Raw genomic sequence first — 25,106 nt, 5'->3', positions numbered from 1 at the left:
TCTGATAAGTACAAAGGCAGACTAATACATCTGGAACACGTGAACTTGACATAAATCTTTATCACTCTTCGTAAACCTTTAGGGTCTGGCTGAGCGAGGCTGAATCCTCCTGCCGAATGTGGATGGCCGGTCATGGATTTCTGATGTCAGCCTAGATAGACAAGCAGGACACATTTGAAAGAGCACCGCTGAAACAAGATCCTTGAATCAAGCCAAATGGAAATGGATTCTGGGAGTCGTTAGCCATGGTCTGCCAGCTGTGAATGTCTCATCACCTACCCGGGGTTGTACTGCGGTCCGTGTCTATATGTCGGCAAAGTTCAGTTTCACTTACTAAATTGTCACTGTGTTCCTGGCAGCCAAGCACACGCACACACACACGCACACACACACACACACACACACACACACACACACACACGCACACACACGCACGCAAGCACGCACACACACACACACACACACACTATCCCCATGCCAGGGTCAAGTTGGCACGTGTTCTGATATTTGCCGCCAAGTCTCTCACATATCATGTCGCCCTGGGAGCGACTTAGTAGCTGTCATTTAGCTCTCACAAACTACTTAATCAGACATTTTGAAGATATGGAGAAGATACATGGGGTTCTTTGTCCAAATCCAATTTATAACACGAAACGATGCATCTCATCACTGCACACCAGCAGTCAAAACAAGCTGACCTATTTTGGACTACCATTTGTGGGGGGTAGGTATTACTGCCGCCTAAACCCCCGTTCACACAGAACGCCAAAGCAACGCTCAACTGAAGCTGTACCTACGCTGTACCCACAAGTTTCATTTCGGCGTCCTTGTTAACAGGCGAAGCTGAGAGGAAGAGAGGAAAAGAGAAGGCGTCTTGTGTGAACAGTAAGGCGTACGTTCAGCTTGTGCCTGCTTCAAGCTTCAGTTCTGCTTACGTTCGGCGTCCTGTGTGAATGAGGGCTCCTATATCTGAATACTATCTGTTCTGCTTCAGGTCCAGCTACATTTATTTGTATTAAATTAAAATGAAAGGCATTGCTTTGTGAGCCAATCACAAATCCCTGTCAATGGGCCACAGTTTTTCTGTCTTTAGTCTTTCTACTCACTGATAGCTGGCTGATAAAAAAGAAGAAGCTTGTAAATTAATTACATAATTCACTAATAAGTCTCCAGCAGAATTAAAAAAGTGTTAACCTCAAACTATTTCTCTGAACTGACAGCCCTGTTTGTCCCCGTCGGTGAAGTGTGTGTGTGTGTGTGTGTGTGTGTGTGTGTGTGTGTGTGCGGGGGGGTATCATTCACACATAATCCGTTCTTTCATTCCTTCCTTCATCCATCCGTTATCCTTTGATTACTGATTGCCTCAGAGGGGGGCGGCATCATTTCTGTTGCCTTGTGTCACCCTTCATAACCAGTAGTGCAACCTCCCCTCCTCCCACATATTCTCCCTGCCCTCACCCACCTGCTCCCATTTCAAGTAGATTGTAGTGCATGCAGGGAGCGGCTGGGCTCTCTCTGCACTTAAAGTAGACTGCTATTTGTATCTTGTCCTGACTATCCAGTCCAAGCAACAAGTTAATTTACACCATGGGGGATCATTAAATGTATACTATTTTTTAGGGCCCTTCAAATGTAAACTAACTTCTTTTTTTTTTACATTTAAAGTATATTTTAGCTCTAACTGGAATATCAGTTTGTAAACGGTTTGTTTACATTTGTATTCTTTGTAAACATCAGAGCAACACAGGCTTGTGTTTTGAGTTATGGTACAATAATAACAATTAAAAGAGCACATTGTCCATCTAGAAGTCCTACTCTTCAAGAATATGACTTTAAGATGTAAAAAAAAGAAAAAGGTTTGTTTACGTTTGAAGGGCCCTAAAATAAAGTTGCATAGTATACCTTTACAGTTCATGAAAGAAAGTCCCTAGCTATTGATCTCCAGAATGACAATGAATACAATCCAGCAATAGCCTGAACCTTGTTTGTCGAGATAAGACAAATACAAGTTTTGAGTTGTCTTGAGTTTGCTGATGGATAGGGACATACAAAATGCAGTCACTGATACCAAAGAGTGTGTCAGCAAAGAGTGTGTGATTATCAGGCGTGGTCATCACAGTGAACATGCATCATTACCCCCCGTCATCATTAGGGTGCAGTTAGTTTCCCTTATCGCTGTGATGGCATCGATGTCTTTTTACTACAGGATGTGATCCTATTTAACTTGGCTTTGATGATCAGCCTTTTCACCTCTAGGCGTTTCCTGCTGCTGATAGAAACCGTCTGGTAATATTCCCTCATGTATTCCCATTTAACATGACCTCAGGTCCTTGATAAATCCTGACTGGCATGAAGAGGGAATATCCCTTGGTGGGATGGGAGAGATGAAAGCATGATAAGACCATCAGCCGGCCATTTCAGAGCTCCAGCTTTAGGCCCTTGCTTTGCTCAACAACAGCCATCATGTCATGATTGATGAAATGCTCTTCAATGATCCATTCTAAACACGTGTAACTTCCGAAATTACAATTTCTGTAATTTTTTTTATTTAACCTTTATTTACCCAGGCAAGCAAGTAAGAACAATTTCTTATATACAAAAGCAGCCTGACAAAAAGCAAGGGCCTTTTGGGGGAAGGGGGTGGGAGGCTGAAATAAAAAACAAGGTTATATAAATACAAGTAAAAAATTACAATAGTAATAGGAGCATACTATATACAAACACAGGCTACAATAACAATATGAGAGAGAGAGAGAGAGAGAGAGAGAAAGAGGAGGGGGGAGGGAAGGAGGGGGTGAAGGGGCAGGGAAGGGAGAAGAGGAGGGACTGGGGGTATGTGTGTGGCTGGGAGGAGGTCAACAGGTACAACAGTCAAGTACGATCTGTTGCAGGTTTTGCTTAAATGCAGTGAGCGATGAGAGGACCGTGAGTTTGAGGGTGTTTTGTAGAGTGTTCCAGTCGTAAGCTGACGCAAAGCGGAAGGCGCTGCGGCCAAAGACGTAATGCTGAGATTAATTCTGTAACCTTTGGATTAAGAATTCAAAAGGGCCTGGTGAATTCAAAATCCAAAGCACGAATGCTTTAATACCTTATGCCCACAGATTATGCCACTTTTACAGACTCTTAAGCTGGAAACATGCGACAACGTCAGCCTCCACTTGGAGCCTTGCCGACGGCAGCCAGACCTATATACTCGAACGTCAGCTTGACCAGGGGGTCGCAGGGGAGTCCCCAGCAAAATGAGTCGATTGTGTGATTTCACTAGGATTTCAATGACTAGAAGTTAGCCCAAGGAGAGAATATAGTGCATATATTTGGTAATAGCTTTCACTCTCTCCTGTTATCTCCCCATCTACTTGCGCTGTTTATGTCGGCTGCACCGAGTCACATTTTCGGGGAGCTGCACGCCAGCTACGGCGGCAGGCTCACCAGCCGCGGTGCAGCCCTTGGTGCATACGGCGAGGGCTTTGACATTGTAGCATGTTTTTTTTTTTTTTTTTTCTGCTGGTTCAATAATTTTTATTAAACAGACAAAAACAACAACAATACAAGACAACATCAACAAACACACACACCGATGACAACAACAACAACAAGAGGGCGACACACTAACCATAGAAGTCAGAGTAATACTGTAATGAGAGATGCATTCTCAATCAAAAGGCAAATAAGTCAGAAGTGTTAACCTGCAGTTACCTATGTATAAAGATATCACGATTCAATTCTGATTCCTGGTATCATGACTCCATTCAAATCGATTTTAGATTTCCTCTCTCTTTTTTTTGTTTTGTTATACATACACATACATACACACACACACACACACACACACACACACACACACACACACACACACACACACACACACACACACACACACACACACACACACACAAACACACACACACTTACAAACTAACATGTAACCCCCACCCCTCCCACACATACACACACACACACACACACACACACACACACACACACACACACGCACACACATCCACATACATACAGGAATTAAATGGGGGGAAGACGTAGCATGTTATCCGCATTACGTCCCCATAGGGCTTATTTCGTTTAACACCTCTTAAATTAAATAGCTGACATTGTTTGCATGGTTTCCTACACAGTGAGCGGCAGTGTAAGTAAGTAAATTATACTTTATTTATCCCCATGGGGAAATTCATCCTCTACGTTTGACCCATCCTCTACTTCTTAGAACCAGGGTCAGTGGGTCAGCCTCAGTGCAGCGCCCGGGGACCAACTCCAGTTCGATTGGCAGTGCCTTGGTCAGGGGCACTGACAGGAGTATTAACCCTAACATACTACATGTATTTTGGTGGTGTGAGGAAACCGGAGCACCTGGAGGAAAACTGAGGTGAATCAGCTCTCTGGTCGTAGTCGGGCTGATTGAAATCTTCATCTCAGGACCTCTGGGAGAAGTGTCAACTTGTCAAGGATAAAAATACACCACAGCTTCTACTGGGCATGTGCAAAGCCACAAGCAGCCAATGAATTTTAGGTTTAGGATTCTGTGAATGTGAGTGGTTGTGTGTGTGTGTGTGTGTGTGTGTGTGTGTGTGTGTGTGTGTGTGTGTGTGTGTGTGTGTGTGTGTGTGTGTGTGTGTGTGTGTGTGTGTGTGTGCTAATACCCAATTTTAGCAGCATAATTTGATGTCTTGGCATGGCAAGGCTGTGCGTAATGACATATCCAAAACGAATTCCACTTTCCACTGCGCAAATACCGCTCTGCGCTGGGAGCGCAACGGTAATCTCCGTGCAGCGCACCCAGCGCAGAGAGGTATTTGCACGTAAGAGGTCCTTTTCAAAGCTCTTAGCGCAAAGTAATTGCGCGATGCTGACGATAGCATAATGCCATCTATCACCACATTTTAGCGCTGAAATGCCAGCTTTGGCTTGTGGCAGCCAATGCCCAGTACAGTTATCACAGGCATGCGCTTGTGTCCGCCCCCAATTTGCATTGTGCACGGCGTTAAACGAGCGCAAACGCTAAATAGCGCTTTTGGGAAAATAGAGCCCTAGGCCTTTTCAATGTAAGTTACTAGAGTTTCAGAAATTCCCTTGGCCTTGATGATTTTACTGGAAATTAAGTAAAGTCATTTCATAGCCCTACAGTACTTCTAGGACAAAGTAGCAGTCGTAGATTCCCGATGGACAACTTAAGTAAGTGCCTTTTCTCCATTTTCTCTGCAGCCTGCCAAGCCTGGAGTCTGAGGGCGATGAAAGGTGAGTCTTCAAAATAAAGTTTATTATTTTAAATTAAAATTCAATTCAATTTAAATTATTATTTTAGTTTAGTTGGTTTTAGTTGGGCCTTAGAGGAACATTTCTGAATTTCAAACTCAGACAGGCTCTCTAGAACTAACATTGAGTCAGTTTGAGTCAAAAACATTGGTAATTTTTATAGCATTAGGGTTAGTGGAACATTTTAAAAGCTGCAAATATTCTGTAGTAGCCTATTTTAATCAGGGAAAAGTGATCTGATATTGCTATTGTACAGTATGCAGCACACAAACACAAAACAGCACACTAATAATAGTGGACACAATAGATATCTATTATAAGTAGAGCTCTGCTGACAAGTCATACTTGTCATTGGGTTAGCATTCTGTACTGTACATAAATAATGTGGACTGGTGACGTTTCTGCAAACTTTATGTCACTGTCTGTGTATCCCAGCTGGCCTTCTGTCATTCACATGACTGCTGTCTGTCAGAGGGGCCTCACACACACATACGCACGCACAGACACACACACACACACACACACACACACACACACACACACACACACACACACACACACACACACACACACACACACACACACACACAGGTGTCTATGTCACCCTGCTTGGGCAACAGGGTATCACACACTGACATTTGACATGCATGGCTAGTGTCCTGTCATTGACTGATGCCCCCGTCCCTGTCTGGTTGCATGGTTAAAACATTAACCCACTGCTGTGTGTATTAATAGCATAATTTTATGAGGGTTTGTGTGTGTGTTTGTGTGTGTGTGTGTGTGTGTGTGTGTGTGTGTGTGTGTGTGTGTGTGTGTGTGTGTGTGTGTGTGTGTGTGTGTGTGTTTTTTCCACCCCAGCTATTATGCTTTATCGTTTCAAAAAGTAATTTTGCATCTTCATGCCCGAGACATTTTAGATCTCATGTCTTATTCATATAGGCTAAGTGGTTCTGCTAAAATATGAATTGGGTCATCGTGGCCACATAACGTTTCAATTGAAAGCTTACTCTTCTCAACTGTATAGCTGTCACCCCTTTTAAAACAATGGATTCATTTCAACCACATTATCTTTTATTAGCTATTCTGTAACTGCGACTGCGTGTGTATCATCATTCAGAAAACCCGCTGCCCTGTGACGACAGATCTGAAATAGCGTATTTTCCCTGCTGACTCGAGCTGTGCTTCCATTGCCTGATCTAGTTTCTACTTGTGTATGGAGTTTGTCTCGATGTCGGAGCCTGGTTTTAATTCAGGAATGAGTGTGGGGAATGTTGTCATTCCATCTCTCGGTCGGCAGGATCATCGACTCCACTGCCTTATCCGCACAGTGTGTGTCCCCAATCTCTCAGTCTCTCGCAACAAGCCTCTGTCACCACTAGGGCTGTCCCACTCTAAATAGATTTGACGTTTCAACTCATCAGGTCCTTGCATTATGCCCCGACAAACGAGCTTTCTCTGAAATGCAGGCCAATATGGACCCATTTCACAGCAACCCTTTTGAGGTGGTAAAAGCAGGAAGTAAAGCAGCTGTACGCTAATACCATTAATCATGCTTCCATTCTGTTTAGGTGTTCCAGTGACAGGTGCCCTCATTAATGCTAATGATTACACCTGCGTTATTTCCTGCTTTACCACCTCAAAAGGTTGCTGTGAAATGAGCCTATAAAGATGACTAAAGTCATCCAATTGCCCTCCTGAACCTGTCGGGGTGAGAATTTCATCATTTTAGGGGCAAGGCCATTAAGGCCTTCAGCGTTGCAATTCTTTTTAGGGCACAAGGCCACATGTCAGGACACAAAAGTCATTGCTCTGTTGACATCATGTAGAGCGATTTCAAGATTCAAGATTCAAGATTTTTATTGTCACTCCATGGTACAAGTATCACGTGTGAAATTCTTGTGCTGTGGACTCCGTTTACAACATAGTACAAATATAACAGGGCATACGAGTGCAAAAACAACAAGAGACACAACAAGCAATAAGGCAGTATAGCGATAAGACAAGTCAGAGACAGTGGCATATTCACTGCACATAGGTGAGTGGGCCATTTATTTGGCGAGCCTCCCTTGTTTGCTCAAAAACGGGCAAGAAATGTACGAGATATGATCGTTAGAGCTGACTGTTACACACGCCCCCCTGGCCCCTCCCATTTTTTGTCTGATGTACAGAATGGTAATTTTCCTTGCTTTAACTGTATTCAATGCAATGCTATGATCAGAGGAGAGACATTCTTCCATCCTCACTCTGGAAGAAAGTACTCAATTAAGAGTAGGATCTCGTGTAAAACTAAATTTGTTGTGTATCTATTGAAGTGTCCTTGTGGGCTAGTATACATTGGAAAAACTATCAGAGAGTTGAAAACTCGCATTTCAGAACACAAGAGTAGCATTAGAAACAGAGATATAAAATCCTCTGTCGCCAGGCATTTTAATGAGTTTGGTCACGACGTGTGTTCCCTCAGGTTCCAGGGTATAGAACAGGTCAGTCCACTGAAGAGGGGGGGTGACAGAGACAAGGCCTTGTTACAAAGAGAGGCATTTTGGATACATACCTTACAGACGGAACACCCCAAGGGCTTGAATGAAGAACTTTTGCTTGGTTGTTTTCTTTAAGGGGTGCGTCGGGTGGATGTGCTGTGGGTTCACGCATGATGCTCTTGCACTGTAAGGCAGTGTGGGAGCGTCATGTGTGGACCTGCAGTATCTCTATCCGATGCATTCACTTATATGCATTTTATTATGTATTTTTCTAATTCTATTTTAAATATTTTCTTACTGATTTTTGTTATTCTAATATGTTGACTTTTCTTCTGTGCTTATTTAACACAAGTGTGGCCATCCAGCCTCATTCTTCTCGTCTGCAAAACATTATTGCATTCCTGCTGTGTAATATATACAGACTTATATACAAGTATACTGTTTGAAATTGTACCTTTATCTCTTTTTTGATATTCTCTGATGTTTTTGATATTATATTCATTGTTATTTTATGTTGTGAGATATTTCCTAGTACTTGATAATGTAATTGATTGTATTTCCGGTTTGACACTATTTATACGTCATGTCCGTCTTCTGTCAGCACAATGCTGAGGAAGGCTCCACGCCGAAACGTACATTGTCATCTTGCTTGAAGGTAAATAAAACAACCAAAAGGAATTATTTTGAGTGCTGGTTTTTTTTTTTTTTTTTTTTTTTTTTTTTTTTTGCCCCTCACTGCACATAGGTGCACATGTCATGTGCATACTTTAGACGTGCTTAAACATTTTAAATTCGGCGTATTTGACATACAGGTGCAAATAGCATATTCCTTATTAAACATACAATTAAACTCTGCGTTTTAAATTCGGCGTATTTGACATACAGGTGCAAATAGCATATTCCTTATTAAACATACAATTAAACATTAGACATACGTAATGGTAGCAGCTACAGTATGGTACAGTACGGCTACTACACTATTTGTGTATGTTAAGGAGTCTCGTGGCCTGCGGGAAGAAACTGTTCCTCAAGCGATTTGTGCGTGCTTTTGGAACCCTGTATCTTCTCCCTGAGGGTAACAGGGAGAACAGGCTGTTGTGGGGATGGTTTGTGTCTTTGATGATCTTCAGCGACCTCCTGAGGCACCGCTGTTTATACAGTTCTGGCAACTCACATCCTGTTACGTGCTGGGCCGCGCGTCTCACTCTCCGTAGCGCCCTGCGGTCCATGGTGGTACAGTTCCCGTACCAGGTGGTGAAGCAGCCAGTCAGCAGGCTTTCAATGGTGCCTCTGTAGAAGGCCCTAAGGATTTCTGGCCTTAGCCCAAATTTCTTCAGGCGCCTGAGTCCGTGTATTCGCTGTTGGGCCTTTTTGACAACAGTGGCGGTGTGGCCGGCCCAAGTCAGGTCCTGGTGGATGTTGACTCCCAGGTACTTGAAGCTGTCCACCCTTTCCCATCCCATTTTTCTGAAATGTGTGTTAAAATAAGCCAATTACACTACATTCCTTTGCATAGGACAGGCTACATTAAACTGAGATCACTGACGCTTTTAAAGCAACAGTAGCAGGCTGGTGCCAAGCTGCCACGGTGGCCTTATGGATCTCAGGGCTTCACGGCCAGATGGAGGAGCTATGGAGCCCATGGCCTCCGTCACGGTCAGAGGGAGGGGCAATGGAGGCCATGGCCTCCGTCACGGCCAGAGGGAGGGGCAATGGAGGCCATGGCCCCCGTGTCATTCCCACCCTGGAACCTGTTTTCCCATTGCTATTAGCATTAGTTCCCTGGACTGATCAGACATTTCTTACTGTATGGCAAACCAGTATGGCCAGTATCTCACTATAAAACATATCAAACACTCCATTTGATAGACAAGTCTGCAGACTGCTTCTCCCACATTATTTCCCCCTTGCCAAGAGGTAATTTAGATCCATTATTTAGATCAAAGATTAAGGCCAACACATTTTCAATATTGTTCTGATGCCAGAGATAAGTGCTTATAAAACGTATAAACACTTATTAAAAATAAAGTGACTAAGACTGGACAGTCGTAGTCACCCCTGTCTTGTGTATTGTGTTGTGAATATCATGGAGGCCTTAGTGGACCAAAGCACGTAACAAACATCCTGGGTTTGGATCGGGCCCAGGACCTTTGAGGCATGTCATTCTGCTTTCCGACCACAAACAGCCTGGCTCTCTTTAAAGAGAGTGAGCTTTCCCTCACCGTTAGGGGTAGGGACCAGAGGAACCAGACACCAACAAACCGCAAACCTCCTGACAGCCGTGAACTTTGTGTTTGACATACCAACCTCGGCTGTCGCTATCAGATCTCCTGAGAGCTGAATGTGTCAAGAGTCCGCATGGCTGGATTATGCTGATTTTTAGCATCAGCAAATGACAGCAAGAAATGGGGGAGAGGGAGTTATTTTTAGGAATGGTGACATCACAGCTAATGATAGACGTGTTCATATAGGGCAGTGGTCGGCCTGTTTGTTTGGGCTGCCGAGCAATGGCATTACTGCCATAGTGAGGGTGTGTGTGTGCGGGTGTTTGGTTGCAATTTGTTATTATAAGGTGGATCTGGTGATGATCATGATAATAACTTGTTAATAACATGGATACAGTATTGTATATGTAATGTATTGGTGTGTGTGTGTGTGTGTGTGTGTGTGTGTGTGTGTGTGTGTGTGTGTGTGTGTGTGTGTGTGTGTGTGTGTGTGTGTGTGTGTGTGTGTGTGTTTGACATGGTCTCTACAGTCCCACAGACAAGGATGCAGCCGGTGATGGAGAGATCAGGTAAGCTCACACAACACCAGATGGTCTTTGTGCGACGTCTCACCTTTATCAGCAGGTAGAACAGAGCAGCAGATCTCCTGCTTATCTAGAAACTCACTGAAGCAGCAGGATAATCATAGAGAACAACATATTCCCCTCGAGTAGGCTATTTCCCCCCTGAACCCTGAACAGCATATCAGCTTCACCAATACAACATGCACCGGCTGTCTGTGGGCTGGAAGTATTCTTGTGCGTCACTGCTGGCAGCATCTGGATGAAGAGTGGAGGGCTATCAGTCACTGAGGTGCAGCACGTCAGGCATGCTGAGGGGAAGTTAGCTCATGTAGGAACAGGTCAGTTCCAGAGATGTGTATATAGAAGAGTCGCGACATCTCCGTTCACTCCAATTGACCCGTTTTTTAAGATCAAGAGTTCCCGGAAGTAAGGTTCTGGATTAAGCAGCGCTGTCGAGTTGCAGCAAAATGGGCAGTTTGTGATGTACTTTGAGAGGGTCCGACGTTTAAAGAATCAAATTGTACATGATCAGCTTTATTTTAGCATTCAAAAGTAGCGCAAGCCTCCTTCCTGGCTATTCATTGGCTACTGAGTCACGCATTTTGGACCTCCGCCACACTCTTACTTGCTCTGGTCGGTTCTAGCAAAGGATTTCCTCGTTATCATGTATGAAAAGAATGCCCCTTTCACACATGAAACCCATAAAATTGCCTGCATGTGTCAAAGGGGCTAAAGACAAACTATGTACTGTATATCTATGTCTATGTCTTTGAACAGACAAAGCAGAGTATCATGTGTGTTCGACACTGTGTTTGACACTTCTGATAGGAAGAGAGGGCCTGTGGCCTACGCTTCCCAGAAGCCCTGGCTGCTGAACGCCACCCTGGTGGAGAACATCACTTTTGAGATGCCCCTGATCAAACCCAGGTGAGCCCAGTGGCAAGCGCAGCAAGGATTTAAAAGGTTGGACTTTTATGATAGTTACATCGGTTTACAATGAAACCCTATAGTGCATTAGGGTAACTTACCTACTGTAGCACAGCGAATAGTTTCAGCCAAGCATTGTGATTGGTCAGTGATGTAATGATTCAGCTGCTAATAGCCATGCTTTATTGTTTGCATAATAACTCTTGTAATAACCAAGGAGCTATACCTTCATTCATTAGTAGTATTTGCATAGTATTTGCATAAAAACAAAAACGGTATTGCATCAGTTTGCTGTCGTAGGTGTTACTATAATATGGCAGCCACAGTTGTTAATGATAATAAGAGTCGTCAATATGACCCTATGTCAGGACAAGTTGTTAACCCATTGATACCTGATGCAGCATTTGTGTGTATACCCCTCATTTGTGTGCGTATCCCTTTAAGACCGTGAACCGCGTTAACGCGGTTCACGGTCTTAAAGGGATACACACACAAATGCTGCATCAGGTATCAATGGGTTAAGCCAAGGCAAGACAACAACCTCACTGCTTTCCGAGGCGGTTGCAGTCAATCGAAGTGTGTCATCAACAGGCCTGCTTAAATCAAGGTTGGAATATAGAGAACAGTTTGAGTGTTCCAGGAAGTGAAGCGTGGCTTCCCAGCTAAAAGGGTGTGACATAAGAGCTGTCCGACCTGTGGTTCTGTTTTCCTCTTTTGTCGCTGTGCAGTGACTCTACTCTTTCATCCCCCCCCTGGCAGTGGCACAACAACACCATATGCTGCTATACGCCTGCCTGCGCACAATCACTCGTTTGCTCTTTCTGACTCACACACACACACACACACACACACACACACACACACACACACACACACACACACACACATACACACACACACACTCACACACACACACACACACACACACACACACACACACACACACTCACACACACAAACTCACAGTATTTCATCTTCACAGCAAATGGTGTTGCTGAAAGGTCGGTTGTCCACGTTGCTGGTGGTAGCCAGGCTGTCTCTCTGGGCCTAATGGAGTGTCCATAGAAAAGACATTTAATGGAGCACTGTGCTTTGTTGCTGTGGAGATGTTGTATAAAATAGGGATGTTTGCTCACCCTCCTCTCTGTCTCCTCTGTCTCATCCCGTCTGTGTGGCAATACTGGCAAACTCCAGATGGGGCTGACACTTTTGAGCTGTTGCACCCGCTGTTAAAAAGAAGAAGAAGAAGAAGAAGAAACGCTCCTTGGTCAAGAACACTGTGACCTGCTGTGTTGGCTGCTGTGCCACTTATTAGCTTGTGTCTGCATGTGTGTGACAGTGAGTGATTGAGACAGATTGCAAGGAGAGAAGTTGTTTCAAGTGCACTAGACATTGTCCTGGTCGCTGCACTACAGCAGCGCCTCCTCTGGTCGGTCGAGGCGCCTGGTCGGGGCGGAAGGGAACTGGTGGGAATAGCGTGATCCTCCCACATGCTATGTCCTGCCGGTGAAGCTCCCCGCTGTCAGGTGAAAAGAAGCGGCTGGCAACTGCACGTGTCGGAGGAAGCATGGTGCTAGCCTACGGCTCTCCCCAGATCGGCAGAGGGTGGATCAGCAGAAGGGAAATTGGCCAAGTGCAAATGGGGGGAAATCAGTTTGTTGATAATGCATATTTTGTCGTTGCCTCTGATGCATCATTTTTGGCTCATCAAAGTAGACCTTAGCTGTAAGGGTGTTTTTTGTTTAGAGGTCCACTTCTGATCAGTTAGCCTCTGAGAAACCCAGCAGTAGCATCACGAGAAGCAGCTAGCAAAGCTTTTACTTTTGACTGTAGCCTCTAACTTATTCTGTCCTACCTTGCTTATATTAACCATGGATATGTATAGTTAAATGTCACATATTTGTCTTAGATTTAGATGTTATTAGAATATATAACTTATATTCTTACTTATATAATATAAGTAAGAAAAACAAATGAAAAATAGCCAATATAATTAACAGCAAACATGTACAGCAAGCTCTCAATAATCAACATACATATTTCATGTGGTGGCCTAAAGGTTAAAGCAGCTATGAGGATCTTTTAACTGGTTATGAAACAGTCTAAATGTAATACTCATGCCTCACATCTTACCTACATCAGCGAGGAGATCTGTGATTTCTATGTTGTTTTTATAAATGCCTGTGCGCTGGTCGGACGCACGTCTGTCCTGTGTCACGTCCTGTGTCACGTCCTGTGTCACGTCCTGTGTCACGTCCGTGTGAAACTGGTTGTAATTTTTGTTCTTGACCGGCGGATGAAGCAGTAACGTTAACCCTATGCAGTGAATGAAACAGTGGGGGAGGCTCACTGACCTGCCTGGCATGCCGCGCCTCAGACAGCCCGGTGGAGACAGCGGGAGGAGCATCGGCGTTCAGGAAATGCAATGCAATCTTTGTCCAGAGAGCACAATACCGCTTTTCTCCACAGGGGCCACAATAATCAACACAAAATGAAAGTTCCTCGTAGCTGCTTTAATTGAAATGAAGGTATTTTTGGCTTCTTTGGTTACAAAACAGACAAAGCAAAGCTAGATTTCATTTGAGAAAGTTAAATGTAACAATGAGTGACAAATGCAGTGTTGTTTTCCATAGTGGCTTCAAGCCAACGATCTGTCCTGAGTCAAATGGATGAATGGGTGGGCTACTGTAGCCAAGGCAAAAACAATGGCAGAGCTGAAATGTGTTCCCAGTCCGGTCACGTCCTGCTTCCCACTCTCTCTGCCCTCATGCTGCACCCCTGTCTGCCTCTCATCTATTCTTTCTCTGTCTGTTGAACCGGCTGTGGTCAGCCCCCCAGGGCCATATCTTTCAAGTTCGCCCACTGAGGCTGCTGCATCTCTTCATAGCAGCAGAGATTCATGTTTCTCTTCTGTGCAGCATCAGTATGAAGAGAGTTTTATGGGGCATGGCATAAATATCCATGATGTAGGCTACCGCATATCTTCACACTATATGGGCTCTCAGATATTGCTTTGTCTCAGTCAAATCAATGTCCAGACTATCTATCCAGACTGTGAATCAACACCAAGCACCTCGACTACAGAGGACCATAGTTTCCTTCCGTGAGCATCAGCAGCTGCTCCCTGCCCTCACCTGTACTCTCCCACCGTGTGTCCTCAGGTACAAAGCTGTCATCGAGGCCTGCTCCCTTCAGCCAGACATCGACATCCTTCCCCAGGGGGACCAAACGGAGGTTGGGGAGAGGGTCAGTATCACCATACATTGTAAATATAGGTCAGCCATTGGGAGGGGGGGGTCTATGCTGCCAGCCTCAAGTGGCCATTCGAGGAACTGCAGTTTTTGGCACTTCCGGCGCTTGCTTCATTTTTACAAGAAGGAGGTTGCCGCTTGGCTACAAGTGAGACTGTGGATTGCTGTGCTGCAGTATCACTTGTCATCATTAATATACAATCAGGGTTTGATGATTATGAATGTGGGGAACCAAATGGACCTTGTTTAGCCAGAGCACTGTCATGTTAGATTAATTCATGCCTCAGTAATGCAGGAAATGCATTACCTTTGATACTTTGGGGGGCGGGCGAGTGCTGCGGGGCTTTATGGTGATAATAAATGATATGATTAATTCCTCGTTGTACTGCTTTCCTCACATCATGTGCTCTCCTCGTGTCTAGGGCATTATCCTCTCAGGTGGACAGAAACAGCGCATCAGTGTTGCTCGAGCCTTGTACCAGCAGACCAACGTGGTCTTTCTGGTGAGTCTGCAGTGCACACACATATCTTAGGCCATGTTCACATTACAGGCAAATCTGATTTGCTGATAAAGTCATTAATCATCATTATCTTGATTGGTTTCCCAAATCTGATTTGGGAGTGTGTCCGTACTGCCCCGAATCTGATTTTCAAGTCGGATCTGTGTGTCCAGACCTAAACAGCCTATCTGCATGGGTTGCTATGGTTACTATACGTGGGCGTCAGTAAATACGTACATTGGTGACGTGGTTTTCCTGCGCAGAAGCATTTGATGACGAGTTGCGAGTGACGTTCAAATCAGATTTGATGGATCTGTGCGTCCGCACTGAAGACACATCAGTCAAAAGCACATTTGAAGCAGATTGGAAACTACCTCCATATGTGGTTTGGGACAAGTGACACAAATCAGACTTGGAGCGTCCAGACTCATAAAACCAATCTGGATAAAGTCATTAATAGGTCACTAAAGTTCACAAATCAGATTTGGCCTCCTAGTCTGAACATGGCCTTAGGGATGGGCACAACTTTATTACCTTTGCTAGCAGCAGGCACTTTGTCACTATTCACAGTGGAGCAGTGTTTCTTAAGGTATATCTATTCACAGTGGAGCAGTGTTTCTTAAAGTATATCTATTCACAGTGGAGCAGTGTTTCTTAAGGTATATCTATTCACAGTGGAGCAGTGTTTCTTAAAGTATATCTGAAGACAAATGATTCATGGGCCTCTTTCTGATGCATTCCTATGTGACAAAAAGAGCAATCTGAGTCCGGCTACAAGCTGCAACATACTGTTATTTGAAAACGAACAGTGATTGGAAAATGTCCCTGAATGTCCCTAATCTCTGAGGTATTACAGTACACTGACTCTCCATCACACTTAGAGGTATTACAGTCGGTGTTGGTACTTTCAAAATGTAATAGACTACTACTACTTACTTTCATTTGAAAGTAATAAGTTACTTTACAATATTACTGTCTGTGTAGGGTAACTCATTGCTTCTTACACTACTTTTGCATTACTTTCACCAAAATAACTGCAGTAGCAGAATGACATTGCCGCTCCTGAACCATTCCCTAATCATTTCAACCGTCTTGAAGTCAGTGTAAACCGTCCAAAATTAAAGTGATCCTTTTCCTTTGTTATTGTCATCTATAGTGGTTATTTGCATAAAAGCACACAATTTGATTAGGAAATGATTGTATCTTTATTTAAATATGTGCTTTGATTAAAAAAAAAAGTAACTCAATTTGTAACTTGTGTTACTTGACAGAGTATCTGGTATAATATCACTGAAATCATATTGGTAATAAGTTATATTACTGAGTTACTGCTAAAAGTAATATATTACATGCATGTTACTTTTGTAATGAGTTGCCCCCAACACTGATTACTGTACACAGTCTCCATAATTCTTAATCTCTGATGTATTACAGTACACTGCCTCTCAATAATACTTTTGTTGTCTTTTCCTCTCTACTTGCAGTTTTTTTTAACTCCCTGTATTTTTTCCAGGATGACCCGTTCTCTGCCTTGGACATCCACCTGAGCGACCATCTGATGCAGGATGGTATCCTCAAGCTCCTGAGAGAGGAGAAGAGGACGGTAGTTTTGGTCACACACAAGCTGCAGTACCTACCGCACGCAGACTGGGTAAGAGCAGGGCGGGTGTGTGTGTGTGTGTGTGTGTGTGTGTGTGAGAGAGAGAGAGAGAGAGAGAGAGAGAGAGAGAGAGAGAGAGAGAGAGAGAGAGAGAGAGAGAGAGAGAGAGAAAGCAGTTTCCATTTATTATGTCAGGCAGCTGCATGCACTGCAGAGTTAAACACCTTTTAACTTTTCAACAGAAACAGTTATAGATGAGGCCTTTCATGTTACCTTTATTTACCCAGTGATTTACCGTACTCTCTTTTTCAAGGCCGCCCTTTCCTTTCTGCAGCTGTTGTATTGTGACCATTATTCACACCTAGACTAGACACCTAACTGTCTCCTTTGAGATACAGACAGTTTGTCTCAGAAGGATGCCAGATTAAAGAGATTACAATGACAGATATCTTTCCATGTTTTACGATTATTACATACTGCATTTTCCCTGTCGTTGTTGTCGTTGTTATCGTTGAAACCCTGAACTTTATGCACTACAATTTCTTTTAAAGTGCCCATTTTTCAGACAGTTGCCCCCAATATATTTTTTCAATTTCCTACACTGTGTGTGCGCTCGCGCCTGTGTGTGTGTGTGTGTGTGTGTGTGTGTGTGTGTGTGTGTGTGTGTGTGTGTGTTTGTGTGTGTGTGTGTGTGTGTGTGTGCACGCATGCGTGCGATTGTGTGTGATCAGATCATTGCAATGAAAGACGGGACCATCCAGACTGAAGGGACTCTGAAGGACATCCAGAACTCTGAGCCTGACCTCTTTGAACAGTGGAAAACCCTGATGCACCGACAGGACCAGGAGTTTGAGAAGGTGACTAAGGCCTGGAAATGAAAAGTGCCACGGCAAAGCATTTAGTGCTGCTTGAAATGAAGAGTTTGTGTTATTTAAGGTCACTTACATCACATCCTGTTTATTAGGAAATAGAAACATTGGACAAGATTGTCTTCATCTTTCCTCCAGGAGACGGTGGCAGAGAGCATGACAGACCTGGAGAGGAAAAACCTGCGGAGAGCCATGTACTCCAGAGAGGCCGTCAGGACCGAGGAGGATGAGGAAGGTGAGAGGTCAAAGGTCACAACCTCTTCTGTGATGATAAACAACAGCAGTCTGATTACAGTTGAAGTTGATTACAAAGATGCAATCAGTGCTTCACTGATTTCAGCATGGTGCATATGTATGAGTGTGTGTGTGTGTGTGTGTGTGTGTGTGTGTGTGTGTGTGTGTGTGTGTGTGTGTGTGTGCGTGCGTGCGTGCGTGCGTGCGTGCGTGTGTGCGTGCATGTGTGTGTGTCTGCGTGTGTATGGTTGTGTGTTTGTGCGTGCGCACGTGTGTGTGTGTGTGTGTTTGTGTGATGTGTGTGCGTGTGTGTGCGCATGTGTGTGTGTGACTGTGTGTGCATGCGTGCGCGCGCGCATGCACACACAGTGCTTGTGTTACCAAGTGTGTCTGGCTTAAAGGAGTGTTCCCTCTTCCCTGTTGTGGCTATTTGCGAAGTGCAGCATCATCTGTTACATGAAGGCTTAAGCTCATCAGCTTAGTCATAATGTTTGCACCTATACTAATGCAATGTTTGCAATGACTGGAAGAAAGAGGAATAGAAAAAACATTTTCCTCTATTTCATTCTTGTCCCTTATCATGTTTTATTCTACCTTTTCTGTGTAATGCAAATGTTGAATAGGTGTAAATACTGCAGGCCTTGCTGTGCATTCTGGGTCAGGTGTCTCTCTTGGCTATATGACCTTCTCTCTAGGAGCCACTCACAGCCTCTGTGCTGTGGATCAACACTGTATTTGATCCTCTCTCTCTCTGTGTGTCTCTGCTGTACAGTCATGCTGTCTGTATGACTGTGGTGGGAGGTACTAAGGTGCCACGGCTGTACTGTACTCTTCATGTGTGTTCTGTGTTGTCTCCCGTGTGCTCATGGCACCCCGGGGTGGACGTGTCGTGTGGGATGGCTGCAGCACCAGCTGCTGGCTTCATGTGCGATTTCGCAGGTGTGGCCAGAAAGCATGGTTTTACCACCGAGTCTGTGGCATCGTGACACTGCAAGTCCTGCAGGCCTCTCCTCCACCATGTTGGATTCATGTGACAGCTCTCACCATCCATTTAGTCTCTTCCTTGTCTTTGTCTTTATCCATTTTCACTCCGTTTGTCCTCCTGCTCCTTAAAATACTTGCTTAAAGGATATGTTCACACACAAAAAATCTGTCATTATCCACTCACGTCCATGCTGATGGAAGGACGAGGGTTTGTTAGTCCACAAACCATACAGTATGTACAGTATATGGATGTCTGTATATATGTTTGGATGTATGTGGAGTTTCACAGCAACAATGAACAATTGCAGAATTCTCCTAAACAATTGAAGTGGTTGGGGTCCAACTGTCAAACGTAAAAAAGAAAAGAAAAGAAGAAAGCATGAAATGGGTCCATACTGCTTGCCTGGAGCAATCCAAGTCTCCAGAAGCCCCGTGATGCCAAGTGGACTTGAAAAGACATAATTTCTACCCTATTGTTTTACTCTAGCTGAAATCTTCCCTGTAGCAGGCTATAGTAATCTGCCTCTGATTCTGGAGTAGATTTCAGCTATATAAAAACAGGGTGTAAATGTCTTGGGGTTTCTGGAGAGTACGCTAGTATGTTTTTTTTTTTTTTACGTTGAAAGTTGGTCACCATCCGCTTCAATTGTTTTGTTTCTGTGAATCTCCATGACTGTTTTGTGGACTAACAAACTTCACCTGTCCTTCCATCAGCATGGGGGTGAGTAGATAATGACTGCATTTTTATTTTTGGGTGAACTTATCCTTCAAGACTTTGCCAGCATGAATGTGATGGTAGCAGTAGTCTATTTAGTATTTACCTTTCTTCCTTTCATTTCCTTTCCTCTCCTGTCCTCTCATGTCCTCTCTTGTCCTCTCTCTCCCTCTGGCTTGCCTTGGCCTCCCAGCCAGCCACATGCAGCCACGTGCTCTACTGATTGCTGCATGATCTGATGTGATATATTTATATGGAGGGGGGCGTGGGGGGGCGTGGGCCATAAACAGTCATGAGTCGTAAACACTTGCTCTTCATCCCCCGGTCACTATGTCATGGCCGCTCTGCCTCCGTCCCCCTCCTGAAAAACTCCCCATTCATGGGAATGAGCATCTGCCTGGTGTGGTAGAATATGTATGAATATGGAATGCTGAATTCATCAGTGCTGCTGTAGCATACTCTCTCTCTCTCTCTCTCTCTCTCTCTCTCTCTCTCTCTCTCTCTCCAATATCGGCACTGAGCTCCCCTCCCCCCCCTCTCTTTTCTCCTCTCTTGTGGCCTACTTATTTTTCCTCTTCTCTCCTATATGGAACTGTTCCTATGAGACACAAGAGGAAGAATCAGTAAGACTTTGTCAGAGACGACTAGAGAAAGAGAGGGAAAGAGACGACTAGAGAAAGAGAGGGAAAGAGACGACTAGAGAAAGAGAGGGAAAGAGACGACTAGAGAAAGAGAGGGAAAGAGACGACTAGAGAAAGAGAGGGAAAGAGACGACTAGAGAAAGAGAGGGAAAGAGACGACTAGAGAAAGAGAGGGAAAGAGAATGAAAGATCTAGATAGGAGCAGGAACGTTGACAGATTGAAGAAGAAATGTCACAGAGTGTATAATCAGCATTGTAGTGAGACATGATGTAGGTCAAAGGAGACCAGAGCATGGTTAGATTTATAACACTTGCAGACCAACGACCAGGGTTACTTGACCCATGTTCAGCCCTTCTTTTGCCAATTCACACCAAGTCAGTCAACACGGGTTCATCTCTGGTTATGGCAATTCAGATCGAACCTGGGTTACAACCCGGGAGAGATGCATAACAATTAGCATCGGCTATTTAGCGTAACAAATACAGTAGCTACCCGGGTGGTGCCATTCACACTGCATTGAGCCCTGATCCAACCCACTCCTCGAGGTGGGTCGCCAACCCGGGTCGGGCAACCTGGGTTAACCCTTCATACCCTAAATCAACCTGGGTTAACCCTTCATACCCTAAATCAACCTGGGTTAACTCTTCATACCCTAAATCAACCTGGGTTAACCCTTCATACCCTAAATCAACCTGGGTTAACCCTTCATACCCTAAATCAACCTGGGTTAACCCTTCATACCCTAAATCAACCTGGGTTAACCCTTCATACTCTAAATCAACCTGGGTTAACCCTTCATACCCTAAATCAACCTGGGTTAACTCTTCATACCCTAAATCAACCTGGGTTAACTCTTCATACCCTAAATCAACCTGGGTTAACCCTTCATACCCTAAATCAACCTGGGTTAACCCTTCATACCCTAAATCAACCTGGGTTAACCCTTCATACGCTAAATCAACCTATGTTAACTCTTCATACCCTAAATCAACCTGGGTTAACCCTTCATACGCTAAATCAACCTATGTTAACCCTTCATACCCTAAATCAACCTGGGTTAACTCTTCATACCCTAAATCAACCTGGGTTAACTCTTCATACCCTAAATCAACCTGGGTTAACCCTTCATACCCTAAATCAACCTGGGAATAACCCTGATTGGACCCTTGGTGTGAAAGGGCTAATAGAAAAACACAACAGAAATCAGAGTCCAGGTTAAAACATGGTAAGAAGAACAAACGTTCTACAGCACAGGGAAGCATCTTTCTTTCCAAAGGTAATATGCAGTCGCTGTTGCGTCCCAAAATATCTCGACTCTTTTCATTGACACAACTTAATCACATCTCACGTTTGCCCAGAAGCAAACCAAGCCTGCAACATTGTAACTGGTCTCTCTCCGTTCCAGAGGAGTCGGTGGAGAGTGAGAGTGACGAAGACGACAACCTGTCCCAGGTGATGCGGCAGCGAGCCACCATCCCCTGGCACTCCTGTGGCACCTACCTGTCCTCCGCCGGGCTCCTCCTCCTCACTTTGCTCCTCCTATCGCAGCTCTTCAAACACTCCCTCATGGTCGCCATTGACTACTGGCTGGCCCACTGGACGTCGAACGTCATCAAAGCCAAGATGATGGCCACGGAGCGGAATTGCACCATTGTTCAGGTGAGAGAATATTGCACTGAAAGGCAAATGATTTGTGTCATTATTTTGAACAGCTCATTCATCGTCATCTGGCCAAAATGCTTTTTGTTCTTTTATTGACCAGCAATCTTGAGTGATCAAACCTGCAGCTTGACAGTCACTGCCACTAAGACATAACAACTTCCTCTCTAAACTCTTCCTCTGCATCTCAGTTGAGCAGAGCGGAGCTAAAACAGATGGAGTGTTCAATAATTCACCCTCAGGTCTCAGCCTCATCTGCATCTTACAGAGCTACAGACATGCAGAGATGGAGAATCTGTGTTGAAATGGAAAAGCCATTTATCCAGGCTCGTTTGACTAAAAGCCTGTACGAGGGAGGAAGTGTGTGGGTGTCAATGGAGGACAAGAGAAAGAGCTGTTGGGTAAATGTAAAGACAGAGTGGATCCATTTCTTCAGAGTGATGGATGCTTCTGTTCTGTGTCGAAGACTACAAACACATTCAATAAACCTCCTAACAAATAGAAGAGTTCTCTGAGCCGGAGGTGCTGCTCCTTTGTTTTGTGAAGCAGAGAGTTATTGATATATCCTGAAGTAACCTCTCATCCTATTTCAGAGACAACAGATATAAATAAAGCAGCAATAAATTGTCACTTATATTATTATACAACAAGCCTCTCTTTATCTTCTTTATTCTTTATTCCAATCCCCATGAGCTGACAGATGGGATCCGCTCGTACAAATGGTGAAATGGAATGCATTTATATAGCGCGCTTCTAGTCTACTGACTGACCGCTCAAAACGCTTTCACACACACACTGATGGGGGCAAGCTACCGCACAGGGTGCTGGCACCCGGGTGCCATTTGGGCTTCAATATCTTGCCCCAGGACACTTGGGCACATGGACTGCAGGATCCGGGGATCAAAAGCACCAACCTTCTGATTAGTGGGCAACCTGAACCTACTGAGCCACAGCCGCCCCCAAAGTAAATGTAAATTATTTACTGACTCAGTAGTTACAGTATATGACTACTTTACAGACTCAGTAGTTACAGTATATGACTACTTTACAGACTCAGTAGTTACAGTATATGACTACTTTACTGACTCAGTAGTTACAGTATATGACTACTTTACTGACTCAGTAGTTATAGTATATGACTACTTTACTGACTCAGTAGTTACAGTATATGACTACTTTACTGACTCAGTAGTTATAGTATATGACTACTTTACTGACTCAGTAGTTACAGTATATGACTACTTTACTGACTCAGTAGTTACAGTATATGACTACTTTACTGACTCAGTAGTTACAGTATATGACTACTTTACTGACTCAGTAGTTATAGTATATGACTACTTTACTGACTCAGTAGTTACAGTATATGACTACTTTACTGACTCAGTAGTTATAGTATATGACTACTTTACTGACTCAGTAGTTACAGTATATGACTACTTTACTGACTCAGTAGTTACAGTATATGACTACTTTACTGACTCAGTAGTTATAGTATATGACTACTTTACTGACTGCATTTCACTCTGAACTTGCTTTAACCTTTGACCAGTCTTAACCTTCCCTGGTATTTATAGTTGTGTGTGTGTGTGTGTGTGTGTGTGTGTGTGTGTGTGTGTGTGTGTGTGTGTGTGTGTGTGTGTGTGTGTGCGTGTGTTACATGTGGGTGGGCAGTGTGTGCATGAAACACAGAGACCATGCTGGGGAATAGGGGCTTAAGCTGTGCCGTTCACACATTAGGGTCACGCCAGCTGTTGGCAGGTTATCATGTTCCAGGAAAGCAGATCTATTATTAATAATATAGTCTTCTTCAGTGGTGTGTGTGTGTGTGTGTGTGTGTGTGTGTGTGTGTGTGTGTGTGTGTGTGTGTGTGTGTGTGTGTGTGTGTGTGTGCGTGCGTGCGTGCGCCCGCCCTGTGCACTGTGCCAGCTCGCATTTCACAAAGTCATACGGCGGCTAAAGAGAGAGTCAGCTAGAGTTGGGGACAGCAGCTGAAAGTCACACTGTGTCCCCTTGCCAAGAGTGAATATATACAAACACATCTGTCCCTCTCCCCCCCTCGCTTTCTCTCTCTCTCTCTCTCTCTCTCTCTCACACACACACACACACACACACACACACACACACACACACACACACACACACACACACCAAATGTAAGTGTTTGTAGATAAATTGTGTGTGTGATGACGAGGCCTGCTTGTTTCCCTGGGCGTCAGTGTCTTTGTCAGGCATATCTAATCAGCTGTATTTTATGTGGCCACTCAAAAGCCCTGCTGTGCTATCAGAGCCAACCTGTAGCACATGGCTCATGGCTGCCACTTCACACGCTGCCAAGCTGCTGTCCCACACAACAAACAAACAACGCAAATGTAGAAATAATACTACACTGTATGGGCACTTTGACAGGTCACTTGCAATGTGATAAACTAAAGTGAAAAACCGATGAAAAGGTCAGAAAATGACCTTTCTGCCATCTAATGTTCGACCTTTGAAACAGTAGAAATGGGAGAAGAGCATTGGAAAGAGTCTTTTCAGCATTTGGAATGCCACTGTGAGCAGACATGTGCTACAGTGGACATAGAAAAGGCAGAATCTATCAAAGGCAGAGTGAAGGAGAGGTAGATTGAAGAGAGGGACAAAGAGTGAAGGTCAGATGAAGAGAGGACATTGTTGCAGAGCCTGTTTTTGTCCAAATGTTGTCAGATTCATCTTGGAAGCTCCTCTTGCTTTTGATGCATTAGTCAGCTCATTGTTAACCTAACCTGACTGACACGCCAGATGGTTTGTTATGCAGAACCATTTGGGAAGTCATAATTGGAAACAGACACTTAAAAAAAATACTTGGCACTGCAGGTGATTGGACGAACCATCTGTCTATCACCGTCTATCATGGGCTAACTTCAACCAATCAGATCAACAAAACAAACCCACCGAAGCCAGTCGGGAGAAGAGCAAAAACATCTTTTCCACCCAGAAAATCCTCCAGTTCAGATATAGTTATAGCTAGCCTCTTTACGAGCCACCATTGTTGTGAACGAACAGACACGTCTCACTGTTGTTAAACCTAAACTATGTCCGTACAATAGCTCCATCCTCATAGGATGCTGATTGGTCTGAAGCACTGGTGGTTTGGCCACTAACGCATAACTTAACTTGAAGCTTGGCAAGAAGGATTCTCCTGTGATCGTGATC

At 44.2% G+C, this 25,106-nt stretch overlaps 1 protein-coding gene across 4 annotated transcripts in view; it reads left to right on the top strand.

Moving 5' to 3' along the window:
* The window catches only part of abcc8 (ATP-binding cassette, sub-family C (CFTR/MRP), member 8), a gene marked incomplete at both ends in the record, with an annotated part of 74,711 nt that overhangs the window by 35,795 nt on the left and 13,810 nt on the right, over positions 1–25,106 (top strand). For 2 of the 4 annotated variants that reach the window (XM_083655135.1, XM_083655133.1), the window contains 9 exons: positions 5,215–5,247; positions 10,498–10,536; positions 11,359–11,457; positions 14,619–14,703; positions 15,131–15,211; positions 16,722–16,859; positions 17,540–17,665; positions 17,816–17,912; positions 21,658–21,911. In XM_083655135.1, coding sequence (XP_083511261.1) covers positions 5,215–5,247; positions 10,498–10,536; positions 11,359–11,457; positions 14,619–14,703; positions 15,131–15,211; positions 16,722–16,859; positions 17,540–17,665; positions 17,816–17,912; positions 21,658–21,911 — 952 coding nt within the window. Of the gene's footprint in view, positions 1–5,214; positions 5,248–10,497; positions 10,537–11,358; positions 11,458–14,618; positions 14,704–15,130; positions 15,212–16,721; positions 16,860–17,539; positions 17,666–17,815; positions 17,961–21,657; positions 21,912–25,106 lie in introns of all 4 variants that reach the window. The other 2 variants (XM_083655134.1, XM_083655132.1) reach the window with 2 other exon arrangements.

The sequence above is a fragment of the Poromitra crassiceps genome (genome assembly GCF_964638095.1).
Source record: "Poromitra crassiceps genome assembly, chromosome: 18".
Taxonomy (NCBI): Eukaryota; Metazoa; Chordata; class Actinopteri; order Beryciformes; family Melamphaidae; genus Poromitra; species Poromitra crassiceps.
This window is presented reverse-complemented; position numbering and strand designations above follow the sequence as displayed.